Source organism: Rutilus rutilus, assembly GCF_951802725.1.
Source record: "Rutilus rutilus genome assembly, chromosome: 8".
In the NCBI taxonomy this organism is placed as follows: domain Eukaryota; kingdom Metazoa; phylum Chordata; class Actinopteri; order Cypriniformes; family Leuciscidae; genus Rutilus; species Rutilus rutilus.
The window spans coordinates 39,946,717-39,964,943 of NC_140222.1; the positions used below are offsets into that span (position 1 = coordinate 39,946,717).

The 18,227-nt window shown below is 40.7% G+C and overlaps 1 protein-coding gene across 1 annotated transcript; it reads right to left on the reverse strand.

Moving 5' to 3' along the window:
• Window positions 1–5,938: 5,938 nt before the first annotated feature.
• Window positions 5,939–13,920, reverse strand: LOC311295658 (5-hydroxytryptamine receptor 3C; the record flags this gene model as incomplete). The annotated part of the gene is made up of 9 exons (XM_084417123.1): window positions 5,939–6,899; window positions 9,125–9,316; window positions 9,588–9,798; window positions 10,187–10,353; window positions 10,451–10,620; window positions 10,863–10,969; window positions 11,188–11,232; window positions 13,343–13,515; window positions 13,830–13,920. 9 exons carry the CDS (start codon window positions 13,918–13,920, stop codon window positions 6,601–6,603), a joined length of 1,455 nt encoding a protein of 484 aa, XP_084273249.1. The 3' UTR covers window positions 5,939–6,600.
• Between the last annotated feature and the right edge of the window lie 4,307 nt (window positions 13,921–18,227).

Consider the following 18,227-nt stretch of genomic DNA (forward strand, 5'->3'; position numbering starts at 1 on the left):
CACCCTTAGCTTTCCCTTCATAATCCTCATATTAACTGGGCAGATAAAAATGTTTTCTCGTTCATTCCAAGTGCATGTCCAGCACGTCAGGCAAGTGCTTCAGCAGTTGCTGGAGAATCAGTTGTTTGTGTAGGCAGAGAAGTGTACTTTTCATGCCCAGTCGGTTTTGTTCTTGGGGTCTATTATCTCGGTGGAGGGGATTCACCCCTGGGGATGGACCCTGCGATGGATGGAGTTTCACTGTCATCAGTCTCCCTCGACCAGGGGTACGGGATCTGTCTGACTCTGGGTGCTTGCTTCATCGCTGCCGGAGTGTGAGGCTTTCTGAATGTGACTGCGTGCTCGGGAATGTCCGCCCGCTTAGTCGGGCTTCACAAAAGACTGGTCCGTGCTTGATTTGCATGGCACTGGTCAACACCAGATCAGTCACGAGTAAGACTTTTATCCTTAGTGACTTTTTTATGACTAATGCTCTTGACTTTTTTCTCCTGACAGAGACCTGGCTGAAACCAGGGGAGAGTGGTGCTTTCACGGAGCTCCTCCCCCCCGGCTGCTCTTTTTTCAATACCCCGCAAGCTTCAGGTCGAGGTGGTGGTTTGGCTTCTCTCTTTAAGGACGATTATAGATGCAGATTACTACCTGCTTACTGTTATGCTAGTTTTGAGCTTCAATTGTTTGTGGCTGACCTGAATTCACCTGTGTTATTTGCTGTCATTTATCGTCCACCAAAACCCAACAAAGATTTTATCTGTGAGTTTTCTGAGTTTTTGGCTGACGTTGTTCCGAAATTTGATAAGCTCCTGATCTGTGGGGATTTCAACATTCATGTTTGTTGCCCCTTAAATCTATTTGCTAATGATTTTAAAAATCTGTTAAACTCTTTTGGCCTTAATCAATGTGTAAATGGGCCAACACATAATCTTGGCCATACTTTGGATCTCATTATTTCTCTTGGTCTTTCAGTATCAGTCACAGAAATATTAGAATCAGGTATTTCGGATCACTTCCCCATTAAATTTGTGATCAGTGTTCCACAACCTCCTAAACCTGTACCTTCAGTCTCTAGGCGTCGCTGTTTCACACCCTCTTCAGCTGGAGAGTTTGCTTCGATGTTCTTGGGCTCTCAGTTTTATGCCAAGAATGGTATGGTTCTTCCATCTTCCCCAGATAACATTCTCTCTGCATTCTATTCTACAAGTGCTGAAATCCTAGACTCTGTTGCCCCTTATCAATTTAAGTTTATTAAACCTAAAGTGGACCCCTGGTTAAACGACAACACAAGGACCATAAGGCAACACGGCAGACAAGCTGAAAGGAGGTGGAAGAAGGACAAATTGCAGGTTTCTCTGGGAATGTTAAGGGATAGTCTTGTAGAGTATCAGAGGGCAGTAAAGGTGGTGTAGCGCTATGGCGTTGCGAGGGTAAGAGAATTGAGAAAGGTTTACCACACTTTTAACAGAAATGGCAATATATGATCGACTACGCCACCCCGGAAAACCAGGGAAATAGCCCTAAGGGCACACAGGTTCGTTTTGAGTGGATGGGTGAGAGGACATGAGACATAGAAAAATAGAAAAGTTTATTTTGCTCGTCAATGTTGAATGATAAATAGCTAGATATTTCAACGTTAAAAACTCACATTTGGCATTAATATAAATGAATACCATCAATTTGCATCTACTCATACATACACTTTAAATAAACTCAATTTGTAGAAACAATTTGTAGAGCAGAGGTATCTGGAGGTCCGGGCTGGCTGCCAAATTGGAAAACAAACCCGCCCAAATAATCCACTACAAATACCCACACACACGTGAAGGGTTAAATGCCAGAAGACACACAGCACTAGGTGTGAACACACCACACAAATGGCAGCGTCGCCTTCACCCTCCAGAAACCCCCAGCTCCTGCAACAAAGACAAAAAATGAGAAACAAAACATGAATACAATCCAAAAGAATAAAACAAGTCAAATAATTCAAAGGTCTAAACCACTTGACATAATTAGGACTCAGTACCACATAAAAACGAGTTGACATTGAAATAAACCAAATAAATCAAACAAACAACCATACATTACCCACAGTTAAACATACATACAAGATGCTTCAAACCAATGGAACTCAATAGACGGTGGCCAGAGGGGACAACCAACCAGCTCGCACAGTCAGAGGAATACACAGTACTCAATAGCAACGTGCGACAAAGTCACAGCAGTTAATAGTTGCTATTGTGATGAACGTCGAGGCAAAACAGCGACGCAGTCGCAATTATACGCGATCACAGTTCAGCATTGATACTCGATTCTCATGAATAGCCCAAGAGACCGTCAGTTACGCAGGGGGGCCTGCCGAGCAGAAAGATAATGTTAAAAACAGAAGCAAATCATTAACACACAAGACTAAAATCTTACATACCGCAGAATAATCCCGGCGCACAAACCGCTTCGCAGTCGCGCACCATATCAGCAGCTCAGTCAGGAACGCATGCTCTCAATGACATGCTATCAATGCCACCGAAAACAAAGTGTAAATAATCAGCCGCGGTCAATTTCTTCTTGTTATATAAAAACGGCTACTCATACCTGTGAGGTGTGGGCGGGCAGCCAGCACACAGCAGACAAGGAAGCCAGCTTATAGTCCAAGCCTGCGGCAACCATGGATGACGTCACAAGGCCGATACCAAGACGCATGCCATGTGGCAAACACACATCCCTTATATCAAACAAGGTGCGGGGCTTAAATTAAGCACAGGTGAATGAAATCCTCATTAGTGGATTCAGTCACCCTGCTACAGTGGCAAAGATGGACTATCTCTCATCTGTCATAGTTAACAGCTGTCATGAACCTAAGATGTTATTCAACACTATTAACTCTGTTTTGAATCCACACACTTTTGCTTTGACAGAGGCTTCAACCAGATTGTGTGAGAAGTTTTTATGTTACTTTGTCGATAAAGTAGCTTTAGTTAGGCAAAATGCCAGTGTTGATCTTAGTGTGTTTGTACCTGCTGATCATTTGTATTCAGTTGTTTTTGGGGAATTCAAACCTATCTCTCTGTCGATGCTCTCTCAGGTTGTATGCCACATGAAACCTACCAACTGTATTTTAGATATTGTCCCTGCCTGGATGCTCAAGGTTTTTTTTAGCACTCTTGGGTCGAGTTTGCTTATGTTTTTAAATGTTTGTCTTAGTTCTGGCTCTGTCCCGGATGCTTTTAAACATGCCGTGGTTAGACCCCTGCTTAAAAAACCCAATCTTGATCCTAATGTGTTCACATCTGCCCTTTCTTTCGAAGGTGTTGGAAAAAGTTGTTTTTAATTCAGTTACAAGCTTTTCTACAACAGAACTCAGTGTTTGAGAAATTTCAATCTTGTTTTAGACCACGTCATAGCACTGAGTCGGCACTGTTAAGGGTTCACAATGATATAGCCTTGTCTGTAGATTCAGGGGGATCCTACTGTATTAATGCTTCTGGATTTAACAGCAGCATTTGATACAGTGAACCATTCAACCCTTCTCGCACGCCTTGAGCATTGTGTAGGCATTCAAGGATCCGCACTTAAATGGTTTAGCTCCTATTTGACAAATAGGAGTTTCTCTGTCACAATGGGTGATTTCTCCTCATCGTCTGCTCCTCTCTATTGTGGTGTGCCCCAGGGTTCAGTTCTTGGCCCCACCCTGTTTTATGATAAACGAGCATAATCTGTCATTTCATTGTTATGCAGATGATTTGCAAATTTATCTGCCTATGAAATCAAATGACAGTATTGCATTAAACCGTTTGCAAAATTGCATTGATCATATTAAGTTGTGGCTTTCTCTGAACTTCCTTAAGTTGAACGAAGATAAAACTGAATGCATTATCTTCAATACAAAATGCATGTCAGTTAATCCAGCTTTAAGTTTGGGAGCTTTGACTTCGTGCGCCAAGCAAACTGTCAGAAAATTGGGAGTGACTTTCGATTGCGGCATGAAATTTGATAAACAGATTAGCAATGTGGTTAAAATGAGCTTTTTCCAACTTCGTCTTTTGACTAAAGTTAAGCCTTTTCTTAAAAGGCACGATTTAGAAAAGGCTTTACATGCCTTTATTAGTTCAAGGCTTGATTATTGCAATGCTCTTTATGTTGGTCTGAGTCAAATATCCCTTTCCCGTCTTCAACTTGTACAAAACGCTGCTGCTCGTTTTTTTAACAAGTACACCTAGAAGCGCACACATCACTCCAGTTCTAGGTACTCTACACTGGCTTGGTTGCGGTCTTCTGATCAACAGACTTTACAGGTCCCAAAGTCGAGGTATAAACTGTGGGGTGATAGGGCTTTGCTGTTGCTGGCCCTAAACTCTGGAACAAGCTCCCCCCTGACATTCGTACTGTAACAGTACTGTTATTTATATCCCTGGATCCTTCTTAGTTTGATTGGTTGAGCTATCATCTTTAATGACCCTGACTATTGCAGCCGCTTGCCTGGTATCTGACCACTGCCTGGACTTTGACCTTTCTTTCCATTGTGCCCTTGGATTGCTGATCAAGAATTTGTCAGCTCGCCATCTATTTGTCACTGAATAAAACCTTTTGATTGTGCTTCTAACTGCATTTGGGTCCTTCATTTCAGTGAATCCTGACACTTGTCTGTCTGTTATGTTTTTCTTCATAACTGTATGCAGTTTTAAGAAATGGTTATGGGTATGTTTAGGGCTAGGAGTAGGATTAGCGGCTCATAATATGTTTTTAATGATATATTGTTACTAAAATTTGAATTTTCCTACACATACATTTTATTCTTTTTATATTCTGTTTAATATGGGAATGTTTAGATTTGGGAGTAGGGTTAAGGGATCTTACATTTATCTATAAAATGGTAAAAGGGAAATATACAGATATATTCATGATATGAAAGATTCATTAATGTAAAAATGCTACGTTTAAATGTTGCCGATACGTCCATATTATATGTTTCAGAATCTATCCAAACATACAAAAAAGTATGTTTTGTGTCTTTGAAAGTTACGTATTAATACCTACGTATTAACAATGAGATCATGCTGGATCATTACATATTTCCCATTACATTCATAAACGTATTCACACTGATTATTTTGAGGTCTTTGTTGAGTGACTCAAAAAGTCCATTTTTAATTTGCAAGTCATAAGAAACAAAACTGAAACTGGCAGGCACATACAGTATCTGTTTCTTTCCAAAGGTCAACACTGCATGCTTTACCAGTCAAAGTAACAGAGATAGTGGACTATAGCATTTACATTTACATTTATCTGACGCTTTTATCCAAAGCGATTTACAATTGCTATATATGTCAGAGGTCGCACGCCTCTGGAGCAACTAGGGGTTAAGTGTCTTGCTCAGGGACACATTGGTGTCTCATAGTGGATTCGAACCCGGGTCTCTCACACCAAAGGCATTTGTCTTATCCATTGCGCCACACCACCCCATAGCAGAATAAAAACTTACGAATGGTGATACAATTTGTATTATCAATGTGATTTTTACATGTAAGCAGTGGTTTGATATGAGGTTTGAGCTTGCTAATGTCTCATTCAGTCTTGGCTGATTGAAATTGCATGGAAACTGTCCAAAGACATATAATATATATCACTGCAGCTGTCACAACTGATCCAGTTTGTGACAGCACAAATCACAGAAATGCAACTGAAAGTTATTTTTTCACCCTCACCTACTGGACAACAGAAGTACAGATAATGTCAACATGAAATGTAATACTGTACATTGGTAATTATTGTTCCTAATCTTATTGTTCATGATTATATAAAGTATAAATTGTTAAATAATTAAAAAATTTGAAATTGTGTCCATATATTTTGCTCCTCTGAAGCAAGTTTCCTAAAGTGTCCAAAAATCCTACCTATTAACATCATATTAACAGATAAAAGATAAAGATAACTTCCTTATATATGATATCAGAAGATTTTTCAAGAGGGGAAAAAGAAAATGGACGGAGCGTTTTAGAAGAAACAACATGGTAACATCCATCCATCCTTGTCATATGTAGGGTAGTGGGTAGACAGCGACAGTTAAATTATACAGTATTTTAATTCCAAAACCATGTTTTATTCTATTTAACTCATAATATATCATAAGATATCAGTAACCTAAAAGGTATTTAAACATTACAGAAATACATTTGTGATGTGCATTCATTTCCAACAGCTCAGTATATATGTGCATGAACCCTTAGACCTATAATAGGACTACAAATTTATGATAACAAATATAAAAGTACAGAACTTTTGCAGATAATATGCACTTTTAGCCATACAGCATTATTACATACCATTAGACTTAATGGTTGCACTTTATTTTACAGTATGTGTACTTACAGTGTAGTTACCTTAGAAAGTACTGGTATAAAGTAATGGGTTAATGTTAGGTTTTGTGGTAGGTTCAGGGTTAATACCTAGATATTTCCCAGTTATTAAGGTACTTAAAATAAGTTCATAGTATGTACATGGGAAACAGGACTGTAAAATAAAGTGCTACCGATATAATAAATGGCAATATGTTACAGGTTCAGTGATCATGTACACTCAACACTTATTCCTACATAGTTTCAGTTGGTTTATTTATATCAAAGATGCAGTTTTGTTGTACCAGTACTGCCAAAAGACAAATATAGTGATGAAACTCACTGAGAGGAAGATAATATACATCCCAAAAAGCAAGCGGTCAATAACTTGACCCAAATGTATCCACTCCTCTGCGCTCTCATCAGTTTTAAAATGTTTATCGACCTGCTGACGGATGGATAGTAACTCGTGGCTTATCTTCCTCAGTTCCTGAAGAGTAGGAGTTGTGTTATGGACCGCTTTGCTCGAAGGGGTGTCAACTACAGGATCACAGCGTTGGGTCTCAGTTCTGTGCTCTACAGGTACAAGAGAATAATAATGTAACAGTTTGATGCATGGCAGATGGTATTAACACTAAGTGAATATAGCAGTATTTTCTTTGCTCTAAGTGTAAATAGTTGTTAGATGCTATTTATACTTAGTGCAAATAGTGGCCGATAGCTTACTGTTTGCACCCTAAGTGCATTGTTGTACATTATAAAACAGTATGCAATTATAACAACATATTCAGTGTATACAATTATATTTATTAAAATCCTAAATGGATGCCGTCTTATTGGGAGAGTACTTGTCCTTGCCCCTAAAGCCCTCCGTTCACCTACCCCTATACGGTAACTATTATGCAAAATTCACTTTTACATGGTGTTTGAGCATAAATGTGTCGGCAGTGTGTACACAACCACCTTATAATGGTAAAAAAAAAAATATATATATATATATATTTTTAAAAATCATATATAGTGTCTCAAAATGAGTCGTTCACATTTTTGCCCAATGTGACGTCACAATGTAACAGGACGGGACACAGTCCGCCATGTTTATCTCCTCGCTAGAGCAGCTAGTGGAAACACAAGAATGTTAATCATGTAGCTGAGACAATCTAAGTGTTATGTTGTTGGCTTTATCAATAAACACAGAACGTGATTTCCATTCCACTGCACTACTTTTCCAATTGCTTTTCAATGTAAATGTGCTAGACGGATGTATTTGACCATTGCGCTTGCGTCTTGCATCTCTTACAGCGGATCACGTTGGAATTGGCACTCTAAAAACACAGCGCTCAAATTAATAGAAGTTTAACTTTTAAAAAACACATCTCACACCTTGCATTTTCTGCTGCCCGCACCTCGCGTTTTTAGACGAAAAGACACTTTGTGTGAGAATGGCCCCGATTGGGAGAAAAAAACCAAGGTCCGTCTAGCGTGTGTTTGCATAGAAAATAATGGAAACGCATCGCAGTGGAAGGCAAAAACCCGTTCTGTGGAAATGGTCTCATGCTGTTTCTTCCTTTTTGTTGTTGTCTGGAGTATCTGAGGCATTAGATGCAAAGGCTCCGCCCTCTTCTAGAAAGGGGGAGGGGAGCAGCAGCTCATTTGCATTTAAAGATACACACACAGAAACAGCGTTTTTTTGCTTCCACCCAAAAAGGGGCATGGTATAGTAAATGATCTGTGGGGTGTTTTGAGTTGAAACGTCACAGACACATTCTGGGGAGACCTGAGACTTATATTACATCTTGTAAAAAGGGGCATTCAAACACTTTATTCACACTATTCTATACAAAAGACTTTAGATATAAAGTGCACTTACTTGTGTACTTATATTATTTATGAATGGGAGAAAATGCAACCGCAAGATGGCGGAATACGTCCCGAATGTTAAATAAAAGAGCCAATAGCTGATTGGTTTAGTCATCATGCCACTGCAGCTGCCGTTAGAAGCTCTGGTTGCTACAGTGTTCTGGGACTGCCATTTAGGACTGCTTTTTTAATTTTGAGCATAAGAGACAACATTTATGAGACAGTTCATGTAAGAGTTTGTTGCTGATTGGAAATATGTTATTTAAATGTGAGTTGGGCGAGCACTTTTTGAGATTTCAGGATGCCCCCATTCACATAGATAGGACTTGGTCTTGTATTCCCGAAATGGCTGCCCGAAGGCGTTGCAAATATGGCCACCGAGTGAACAGACTTTCCACTTTATTTTCACAATTTTTACTTAAAGTAGACACCTCTCTGAGTCGACATGCGATGGGAAAAGGGAGAAGAATGAGTTTGGTAAAAGGCGAATTCGAACTCGGGTCGGTCGCCTTACTCTCCGGACCACTGATCCTGTTTTCAGATGGGTTTCTTCTATAATTTTGTGTGGCTCAATCAGACAATGGTGGACAGAGTTAGTGTAAATAGCATCTACTGTCCCAACAAAGTGGGCTGTTTGTACTTGGTGTAAATAGACACTCCGGAAACTATATACGCTTGTTGAACATAATTATTACATAGCTCACTGAATACTTGATTCTGATTGGCCAATCGTGACATTCAGTCATTTATGGCCATGCTGATCAGGCTGCTCATTTTTTATAGAAACGCAACTAGTAAAAGCTTGAGTCTTTGTTGCAGTATTAAATTTTTCACATCCAGGATAATATATATTCAGCGATTCATTATCGCAAAGTATAATAGGTGAATCAGGACCCCAATAGGAGTGAAAATATTGCATAGTCTTGTATTGTAAGACTCACCTTCAAGATCACAGTTTTGGTCACTGGGTTTCTTGCTTAAAAAAACAAGTTTAGCAAGGTAGTTGAGGAAAAGCACCTTGGCCCATCGAGGTAACGGTCCATAGTTACTGGAGCCACACTGAATATTTATGATAAGAATTGTCTCCAGAAGACTGACCACCATCAGTGCCAAGCAGAGAGAGAAAAATGCATCTGGAAAGAGATTGATTATTAAAGAGAGATAATGCAATGTCTTAAAAATCCGCTAAAATTTGACAATATTAATGCCGGTTGGCAAGAGAGGAAAAAGGTGCTTTAAAACTGTCATAACCAGCAGTGACTCTGAAGAATGACAAGACATTTTGTCTCTTAACTTGAGTATTGTTCTTTCAGAGCAGTCAGAATAAGTACTTGACTCTGGAAGCTTGTCACATGCCTGGTTATGAAAAAGTGTAACGCTACAATAAAAATCTCCTATACAAACTTATGAGAGGTAAGGTGTTTCCTGTGACGGGCAGCAGGTCGTTCATTAGCAGCAGGAACACAGTGTAACCCAAGATGAGGGTCATTTTGAAGGAAGATCGATCCACATTCTGAGGTGGCAGAAGAAAGCTGAATAGATCTACAGCAATGAGGAAACAGCTGGGAATCAGGAGGTTCACCACGTATAGCGTTGCCCGACGCCTGAGGACAATCTAATGAAGGACAAAAGTAATTTATCCAATTTCATTTAGAATGCAGATTCATTCAATTAAAATACCAACAAAGGATACTAATTTGGATATCCTATTTTGGTGACGTAGTTACATTGCACTTAGTCAAATAAGTGCTGATTAATATTACTTAACTACATGCACTTACTATAGAGTTACGGTTAGTTGTAATTATACATAATTTACTGTTATTACTAAGTACATGTAGTAAAGTGTAACTGTCACCTTAAAATAAAGTGTTACCCCTATTTAAGCTTATTATGATTATTATTCAACTTGCCATGAGAGTATGTTGGTTTTGATAAACTTTATTTTCTGGTTTATAGCTAAGTTTTTTTATTTGATTTTAATTGTGATAGAATTGTAATACATAGTAAGTAATTGTGTCCCGTGAGATATTCATTTCCTGGGGAGGTATGGTCTGCTTTTGAGCAAGCATGTCGACCAGCTCCCACTCTCCTTTAGTTGTCATCACTCCAAGAGAAAATTCTAATGATTTCTCCACCGGTGTACCAATGGACAACTGAACATCCAGAACTGCAGAGAAGACCAAACAAATGAGAGTTAATGGGGTCACACAAAGTTAGTAGTTACTGTAAAAATGATAATTTACTCTTCAGTCAAGCCAACTTACTGGTGTGTTGGTATGAATTAAAGGTGAATGAGCAGTTCTGAATATCGAATGGAAAGGTGTAGATGTCCAGGTTACAAGAACTGATGACATGAATTGGAAAATCATCCATTACCATACCATTATTTTCGATGTAGAGGTAATATGTGTCTGGGACTTTATTTTCATCAATGCTTCAAAGTAAAAAGAGGTATATATTAGTATATGTTGTTTATTATACATTCAAAGCTTTGATAACAATAAAAAATAAAAATAAAATCAGTCTCAAGCCACAAAAAATCTAGCACCTAGAGGGCTGACATCATTTTATGAGATGTGTGATATAGACTGCAGCATTATATGCAATATATTCATTAAAAGTGGAAAATGGTCAGCTGATCACAGAATTCAGAAATACAGATACTTCTGAACTCACAATTCATTGATGACAATATCAGGCCTCCACAGTTGTTTTCTTGGAAGTGAGATTCTGTCTGTTCCACATTCAACAGGATCCCAACTCAAACCTTCAATATTCCACAACTACAAAACACAAAGTATCAGTATTATGCAGTTTGGATGAAAATAATAATAATAATTTTTTTTTTTTTTTTTAACTAACCAGCCTTAAATTTTTCTGATTGTATTGCTCTTATTTGTAAGTTGTTATGGATAGAAGCATCTGCTAAATTACTTAGTTTGATTTGTTTTAAAGGTAATATAGTAAATCAGACTTATTAAAAGAGGCCAATAAAACTTACCAAATTCAACCAGAGGAATGCGTTAAGTTTCTGTGCTTTTTCATCCTGAAAGAGAAAAAAAGAAGATTTTTTTCATGATTACCAATAAGCAATTGCTATTCATAAACAGGGATGTGTTTCCCAAAAGCATCGTTAGCCAAATGTTCGCAAGTTACGTCGTTATCAGCACAGGTCATAAACTATCTTCACGTAATAACCTAGAATACTGTCTAACACTCGATGGCTGCTCTGTTAAGTCTTCGTCGTCGGTTAGGAACCTGGGTGTGCTCTTTGGAACCTGGGTGTGCTCTTTGATACCAATCTTTCATTTGAAAGTCACGTGTCTAGTATCTGTAAAACCGCATTTTTCCATCTTAAAAATATATCTAAATTACGTCATATGCTCTCATTGACAAATGCGGAACAATTAGTTCATGCGTTCATGACATCAAGGCTAGATTATTGTAATGCTCTACTGGGTGGTTGCCCTGCACGCTTAATAAACAAACTACAGCTAGTTCAAAACGCAGCAGCTCGAGTTCTTACCAGAACCAGGAAGTATGACCATATTAGCCCGGTTCTGTCAAAACTGCACTGGCTCCCTATTAAACATCGCATCAATTTTAAAATATTGCTGATTACTTACAAAGCACTAAATGGTTTAGGTCCGCAGTACTTGAGCGAGCTCTTAACGCATTATACTCCTTCACGTCTATTGCGATCTCAAAATTCCGGCCAGTTGATAATACCTAGAATATCAAAATCAACTGCTGGTGGTAGATCCTTTTCCTATTTAGCACCAAAACTTTGGAACAGCCTTCCTACCATTGTCCGGGAAGCAGACACACTCTGTCAGTTCAAATCTAGATTAAAGACACATCTCTTTGACATAGCGTTCACATAATACATTATAGACTTATATAATTCAATATTAGGCTGCATAGATTAGGTCAGCTGGAACCGGGAACACTTCCCATAAATCCTGATGTACTTGTTACATCATGAGAAGAATGGCATCTACGCTAATTTTAGTGTCTTTGTTTATCCCAAGGTTTTCCCGCAGCCTGCCGGATCCAGGCCGTTTCCAGATCGGATGAAGGACCTTCGCCTGGACCCGATGTCAACGCAGTGCTGAAGTGCCAACTAGTCTCTCCCTATGGAGGATCCCTTTCCCACTCTACAGATAAAGCGTCGTCGGGAAAACTCAATTTGCGTATCTACCCCGAATTGATAAAATAAAATTCTGAATCAAAACTATAAGGAAACACCAGTAATTTGTTTAGGCTTGGTTTGTAGGGAATTCCAAACCTGCACACATATATTCAAACGCACATAACTATAGAACCCGTTCTTAATGCGCATCTAAACGCCATCAGCGTTTCTCACAGGTTCGCGTTTAAAGTCTGTGTAGAGAGAATGGTGTCGTCTTGGCGGCCCTAATTTAAAAACAAATGATCGTTGCGACGGAAGCGAATCAATCAAAACTAACTTTAGCTGGAAAATAAATTTATTAAAGAACCGCTATAAAGCCAAAACAATCTTACGTTCAATTATACATTTATCTCTGTAAAGCTGCTTTGAGACAATCTACATTGTCAAAGGCGCTATATAAATGAAGATGACTTGACTTGACTTGACAGTTCAACGAGTCTGTGTTTCCCGAAAACATAGTTCCAACGAACATTCGCAAACAGCATCGCAAAGTTGTGTGGTTGGAGCGACAGCTCTCGAGCTGTGGTTAGAAGCAGAGTTTCTTGTTTTTATGGACTTCTCTGAGCAAAATAAGCAAGCTGACATTCAGTACAATCTATATATTTTATTTAGATTACATAATGTCATTTACGTCTTTTACGTCATTTACGTTTGTCAAGAGATTTAAATCACCGTTTTTGAGTGCGCATGTGCGAACGAGCTCTAGTACATAAGAATGAGCCTATGATTGAATCTGGAGCAAAATAACTGAGAAAAATGAGAAATAGTCCTCAGATGCCATGCCATGCCATGTGAATTATTAAATTAAAGACCCTGTACAGATGTGTCTGGAGTGCTGGAAATGTTCATGTCAGAACAACGCTGCTAGCATCTTGGTTGCAAATGGTTGAGCACCGTTTCTAATATAATGAATAGTGATTTTGAGTGGCCATAATTGAGAATGGCTGTAATCATCAGAACTTACCACATCAAAAATTCCATACAGCGTGAAGGACATGCTGATGTTTGTGGGAGTTTTCAAGTTAATAACTGGCCTAATTTCAGTTTTGTCAAAGATGTTCTTCTTCAAGGCTGTTAGGAGAGCATCTGAGGTGGGTTCGGAGCAGTTAATAGTCTCTGCAGATTTTATTAGTAGAGCTGGAAGAAAACAATTGCAAATAAAATATTAAAAGGCTTGTCTGTTGTATGGTCAGGTTCTGTTTAAAGGGAACCCCGCACATGACATAAAGGGGAAAAAAAGCATGTATATTGTGACCACGAATTACCAATCTGTTCCCACGACTTACTAATTGTCGCCATAATTTGACGATGAGACCCTGTAGTCGTTGTTCTGGATCGGGGCGAACTTTCACCTTCCCGTTGACCTCCCAGACACCACTGATCTGAACTGGAAGGAAGCCATCATCCAGTGTCTGGAGAGCATCCGTCCCCGATCCAGGACCCAGCCAGACCCAGAGCCGAAGTTACCACCTTCGACCGTGGAGAACGCGCGAGAGACCCCCGCAGACACTGAGGGACCACCCGCCGTGCAGAGTTCACCATCGCGCCAGAAGTAGAGCCCCTGAGCGAGTGAATGTGGGAACGTGAACCAAGGACTGGCTGATAAACTTCAGTGAGGAACTGTCAACTCCCACCCTTACCCATCCAGTATTTGAAGATTCATCGCTGTTTAAAGACAGCAAAATAACCTAAATTGATTGTAATATGTTATTTTCTTTGATCTGTGTGGAAGTTACCCTACTCACCATCGTTATGTCTCCTTTCACTTCCATCACCCCAGAGCTCAACCAGTCCTCCAGCCCCGCCGCTACTGGCAGTTTGCTGTCCTGCTATGTCCCTGAAGATGGCCTGCCAGGACGTCGAGCAGCAGGTCGAGCAACCATCAGCAGCGCCGGTAGTCGAGGATCCTGCAGCTCCGCCTCCGGCCTCGGACGCCCTCGTTCCATCTCAGCATGTCGACCTGTCGGCTCCGACCTTTGGCTTCTCCAGAAACCCTCGTCCATGTGACTCCACTGGGTTCCCTCAACCCACCGGCTCCCCCTTGGTCGGTCGTTGCTCTGCCTACACTACGGACTTGCGGATCTTCTTGCAGCATCTTCAGCGTCGCCCCTGTCCTCGGTCTCACCAGCGTCGCCCCTGTCCTCAGTCTCACCAGCGTCGCCCCTGTCCTCGGTCTCACCAGCGTCGCCCCTGTCCTCGGTCTCACCAGCGTCGCCCCTGTCCTCGGTCTCACCAGCGTCGCCCCTGTCCTCGGTCTCACCAGCCACGCCCCTGTCCTCGGTCTCACCAGCGTCGCCCCTGTCCTCGGTCTCACCAGCGTCGCCCCTGTCCTCGGTCTCACCAGCGTCGCCCCTGTCCTCGGTCTCACCAGCGTCGCCCCTGTCCTCGGTCTCACCAGCCACACCCCTGTCCTCGGTCTCACCAGCCACGACCCTGTCCTCGGTCTCACCAGCGTCGCCCCTGTCCTCTGTCTCACCAGCGTCGCCCCTGTCCTCGGTCTCACCAGCCACGCCCTTGTCCTCGGTCTCACCAGCCACACCCCTGTCCTCGGTCTCACCAGCGTCGCCCCTGTCCTCGGTCTCACCAGCGTCGCCCCTGTCCTCGGTCTCACCAGCGTCGCCGCTGTCCTCGGTCTCACCAGCGTCGCCCCTGTCCTCGGTCTCACCAGCCACGCCCCTGTCCTCGGTCTCACCAGCGTCGCCCCTGTCCTCGGTCTCACCAGCGTCGCCCCTGTCCTCGGTCTCACCAGCGTCGCCCCTGTCCTCGGTCTCACCAGCGTCGCCGCTGTCCTCGGTCTCACCAGCGTCGCCCCTGTCCTCGGTCTCACCAGCGTCGCCCCTGTCCTCGGTCTCACCAGCGTCGCCCCTGTCCTCGGTCTCACCAGCGTCGCCCCTGTCCTCGGTCTCACCAGCCATGCCCCTGTCCTCGGTCTCACCAGCCATGCCCCTGTCCTCGGTCTCACCAGCCATGCCCCTGTCCTCGGTCTCACCAGCGTCGCCCCATTCCTCGGATTCTCTGGCTCCACCTGTGATGCTCGTCGCCGAGACATCGCCTGGGTGTCCTTCACCAGCGATGTCTCTCGGCTCCTGCGGTCCTCCGTCTGCGCCTGTGGATCCATCAGCCTCGTCTCCCCCAGCTCCTCAAACTGTCGTCAGCCACTACACCACCTTGGCTCTTCCTTCCCTCGACTCCGCCGTGGGCTGTCGGCAATGGGGAGCTCTGGGTCTGAGCCATCAGGCTGCTCCTTTTCATATTGTTTTCGCCTTTGTCACCATTGGCTTTTGGCTTGCTTAGTTGGGGACATTTAATTTAATATTCAACAATATTATTGATCTGCCTGCATTGACACCATTATATGAGAACTGAACTGAGCTGGACGATGACATCGCGGTTTTCTACAGAGTGGCTGTATATATGCATGAACTAAATTAATAACTTTTTTACAACAAAAATGAAACATCACTGAGCTTACTTAAGCTGGACTTCTTCTGGAAACAAACTTTGTTGCATTATTTTCCTGTTATCTTTGTTAAGCTACTTTGAAACAATCTGTATTGTAAAAAGTGCTATATAAGTAAAGGTGACTTGACTCGACTTGACTCCCATCTTCGCCGCAGGGATCTCGTCGTCCCATCATCACCATCCCATCACCTGGTCGTCCTGTCATCACCAGCTCTTCGCCCCCCACCACGTTGTAATAATTTGTTCCCTTGTTTTAGTTCAATCAAATTTAGGGAACAAATTAGTTCAACGTGGCTATGATTTACTAAAACGAGGAAACAAATTCATAAATTGTGGGAACGAATTCTTAATTTGTGTCTACGATTTACTAAATCGAGATAATTAATTCTTTTGTCTGCATGTCATGTGCAGGGCTTTGTATTATTTAACAATTTAAAATATTCATAACATTATTATCACAAATAAAACAAAAGAGGGTTACACTTTATTTTAAGGTGTCACTGTTACAGTGTAATTATATATTTAAGTACTGAGTAATAATAATTAACTGCATGTACTTACTATAGGATCAGGGTTAGGAATAGGGTTGGTTCAGGGTTAGTTGCATGCAATGATGCATCATTTATAGTTATTACTACAGTAACTACATGTAACACGTGTTAACACTGTAAAATAAAGTGTTGCCCAAAAGAGTCATGAGTCAAATTACAATATACTACTGTAAAACTGAACATATACACACAAAAGATTGTTAGTTGTTGATTGTTGGTTTTACATAGAGTCTATGAGCTTTGTATTGAAATTTGTACTGAAAATCTATTTTCTTCTTACACAGCATGATGAGACAGCAGATAATGAGCTGTAACTGTAGAGGACTGGCTGTGAATCCAGCAGCCTGAAATGATAGTATTAACAGACACTGCAATGTACACTTTAATAAACATGTAAATCACTACAACAACCCTAAACAATGCTATAAACTTTACCTCACATCTATTGCATTACTGTTTCATGACTGTCTTACCTGTGTTCTTGCCATCAGCTGAAGAATGAGAAGGCAGATTACAGAAAGAATGTAATAAAATATATTTAAGCTTTTACCTCACAGTTCACGATCACTGCGAGGATTGAAATGGACCATCAGACAAAACTATATACTCCAAAAAATATTTGTTTAGGTAAACTAAAACCAACATAGACTCTTTTACCACAATATTTTATTTTATTTTATAATCCCAGGATACAAAAGCAAGAACATGCAAAGCGCAACATGTGTGCTGTAAAACCCACAGTAAAAACATATTGTGGTTTGGTTTCTGTGGTTGCACGCCTTTTTTACATCGGCCTACAAGGGCGGCAATGAATTTGTATAGTCAGGGAATAGTAAAGATTAAGGACTTTGTAAAGACTATTCCATCAATATGAACAAAATTCAACAGTTATGAATAAATCATCTTAATTTTGCTGCAGTAACAGGTGTGTACTTGAATGTGAAAAATGGCTCCACTAAATGGCAAACAACATAATAAACACACCAAGCCTTTATAATGGAAAATATCTATTTATACTGTACACTCTAAAAAATGCTGGGTTGTCAAATATGGACTAACTCAACGTTGGGTTAAAAAATGCAGTTTAAAAATGGACAAATTGCATTTTGGACAAAATCAAAAATGGACAAAAATGCAATTAAAAAATGGACAAATTCCATTGGTTACATTAAAAATGTAACCCAACGGCTGGGTTTGTCCATTTTTAAATTGCATTTTAACCCAACGTTGGGTTAGTCCATATTTGACCCAACATTGGGTTAAAACAACCCAGCATTTTTTAGAGTGTATAAATATAAATATGTACATTTACATGACAGTTATTATTGCCCACCCAGGCATTAGGCAATAATAAGTCTTATGTAAATACATATTTATACAGTTCTATATACAGTACTGCAAATCTGTACGTATGCCTTCTGGCTAACATCTAAATGTATATTACTTTTTTTGTTGTTTTATTCCACATATTTAAGTCTTTCTCTCTGTTCTATTGTGTTATATATGTATGTAAGTGCCTAGAGCTCATGGAAACCATATCAAAGTACTTGAGCACACTTGGTGAATAAAGCACATTCTGATTCTGATATTTCTCTAATTTGTACTAAATGATTTATGGCCTATGGGATGCATGGCATGGCATTGATGTTCAGAAGTCTTGACCAATCAATTAATATTGAGTAACTTGCATGTTAAAACACACTATTTAGCTTACTTAGTTTCAAACAAAGCCACAACAGCAACACACAGATGATTTTTCTGCCCTGAATGAACCGTCTTTTTAAACAAATCGGGTGAGTGAATAATTCAGTGACTCTGCAGTGAACCTGCAGAAAG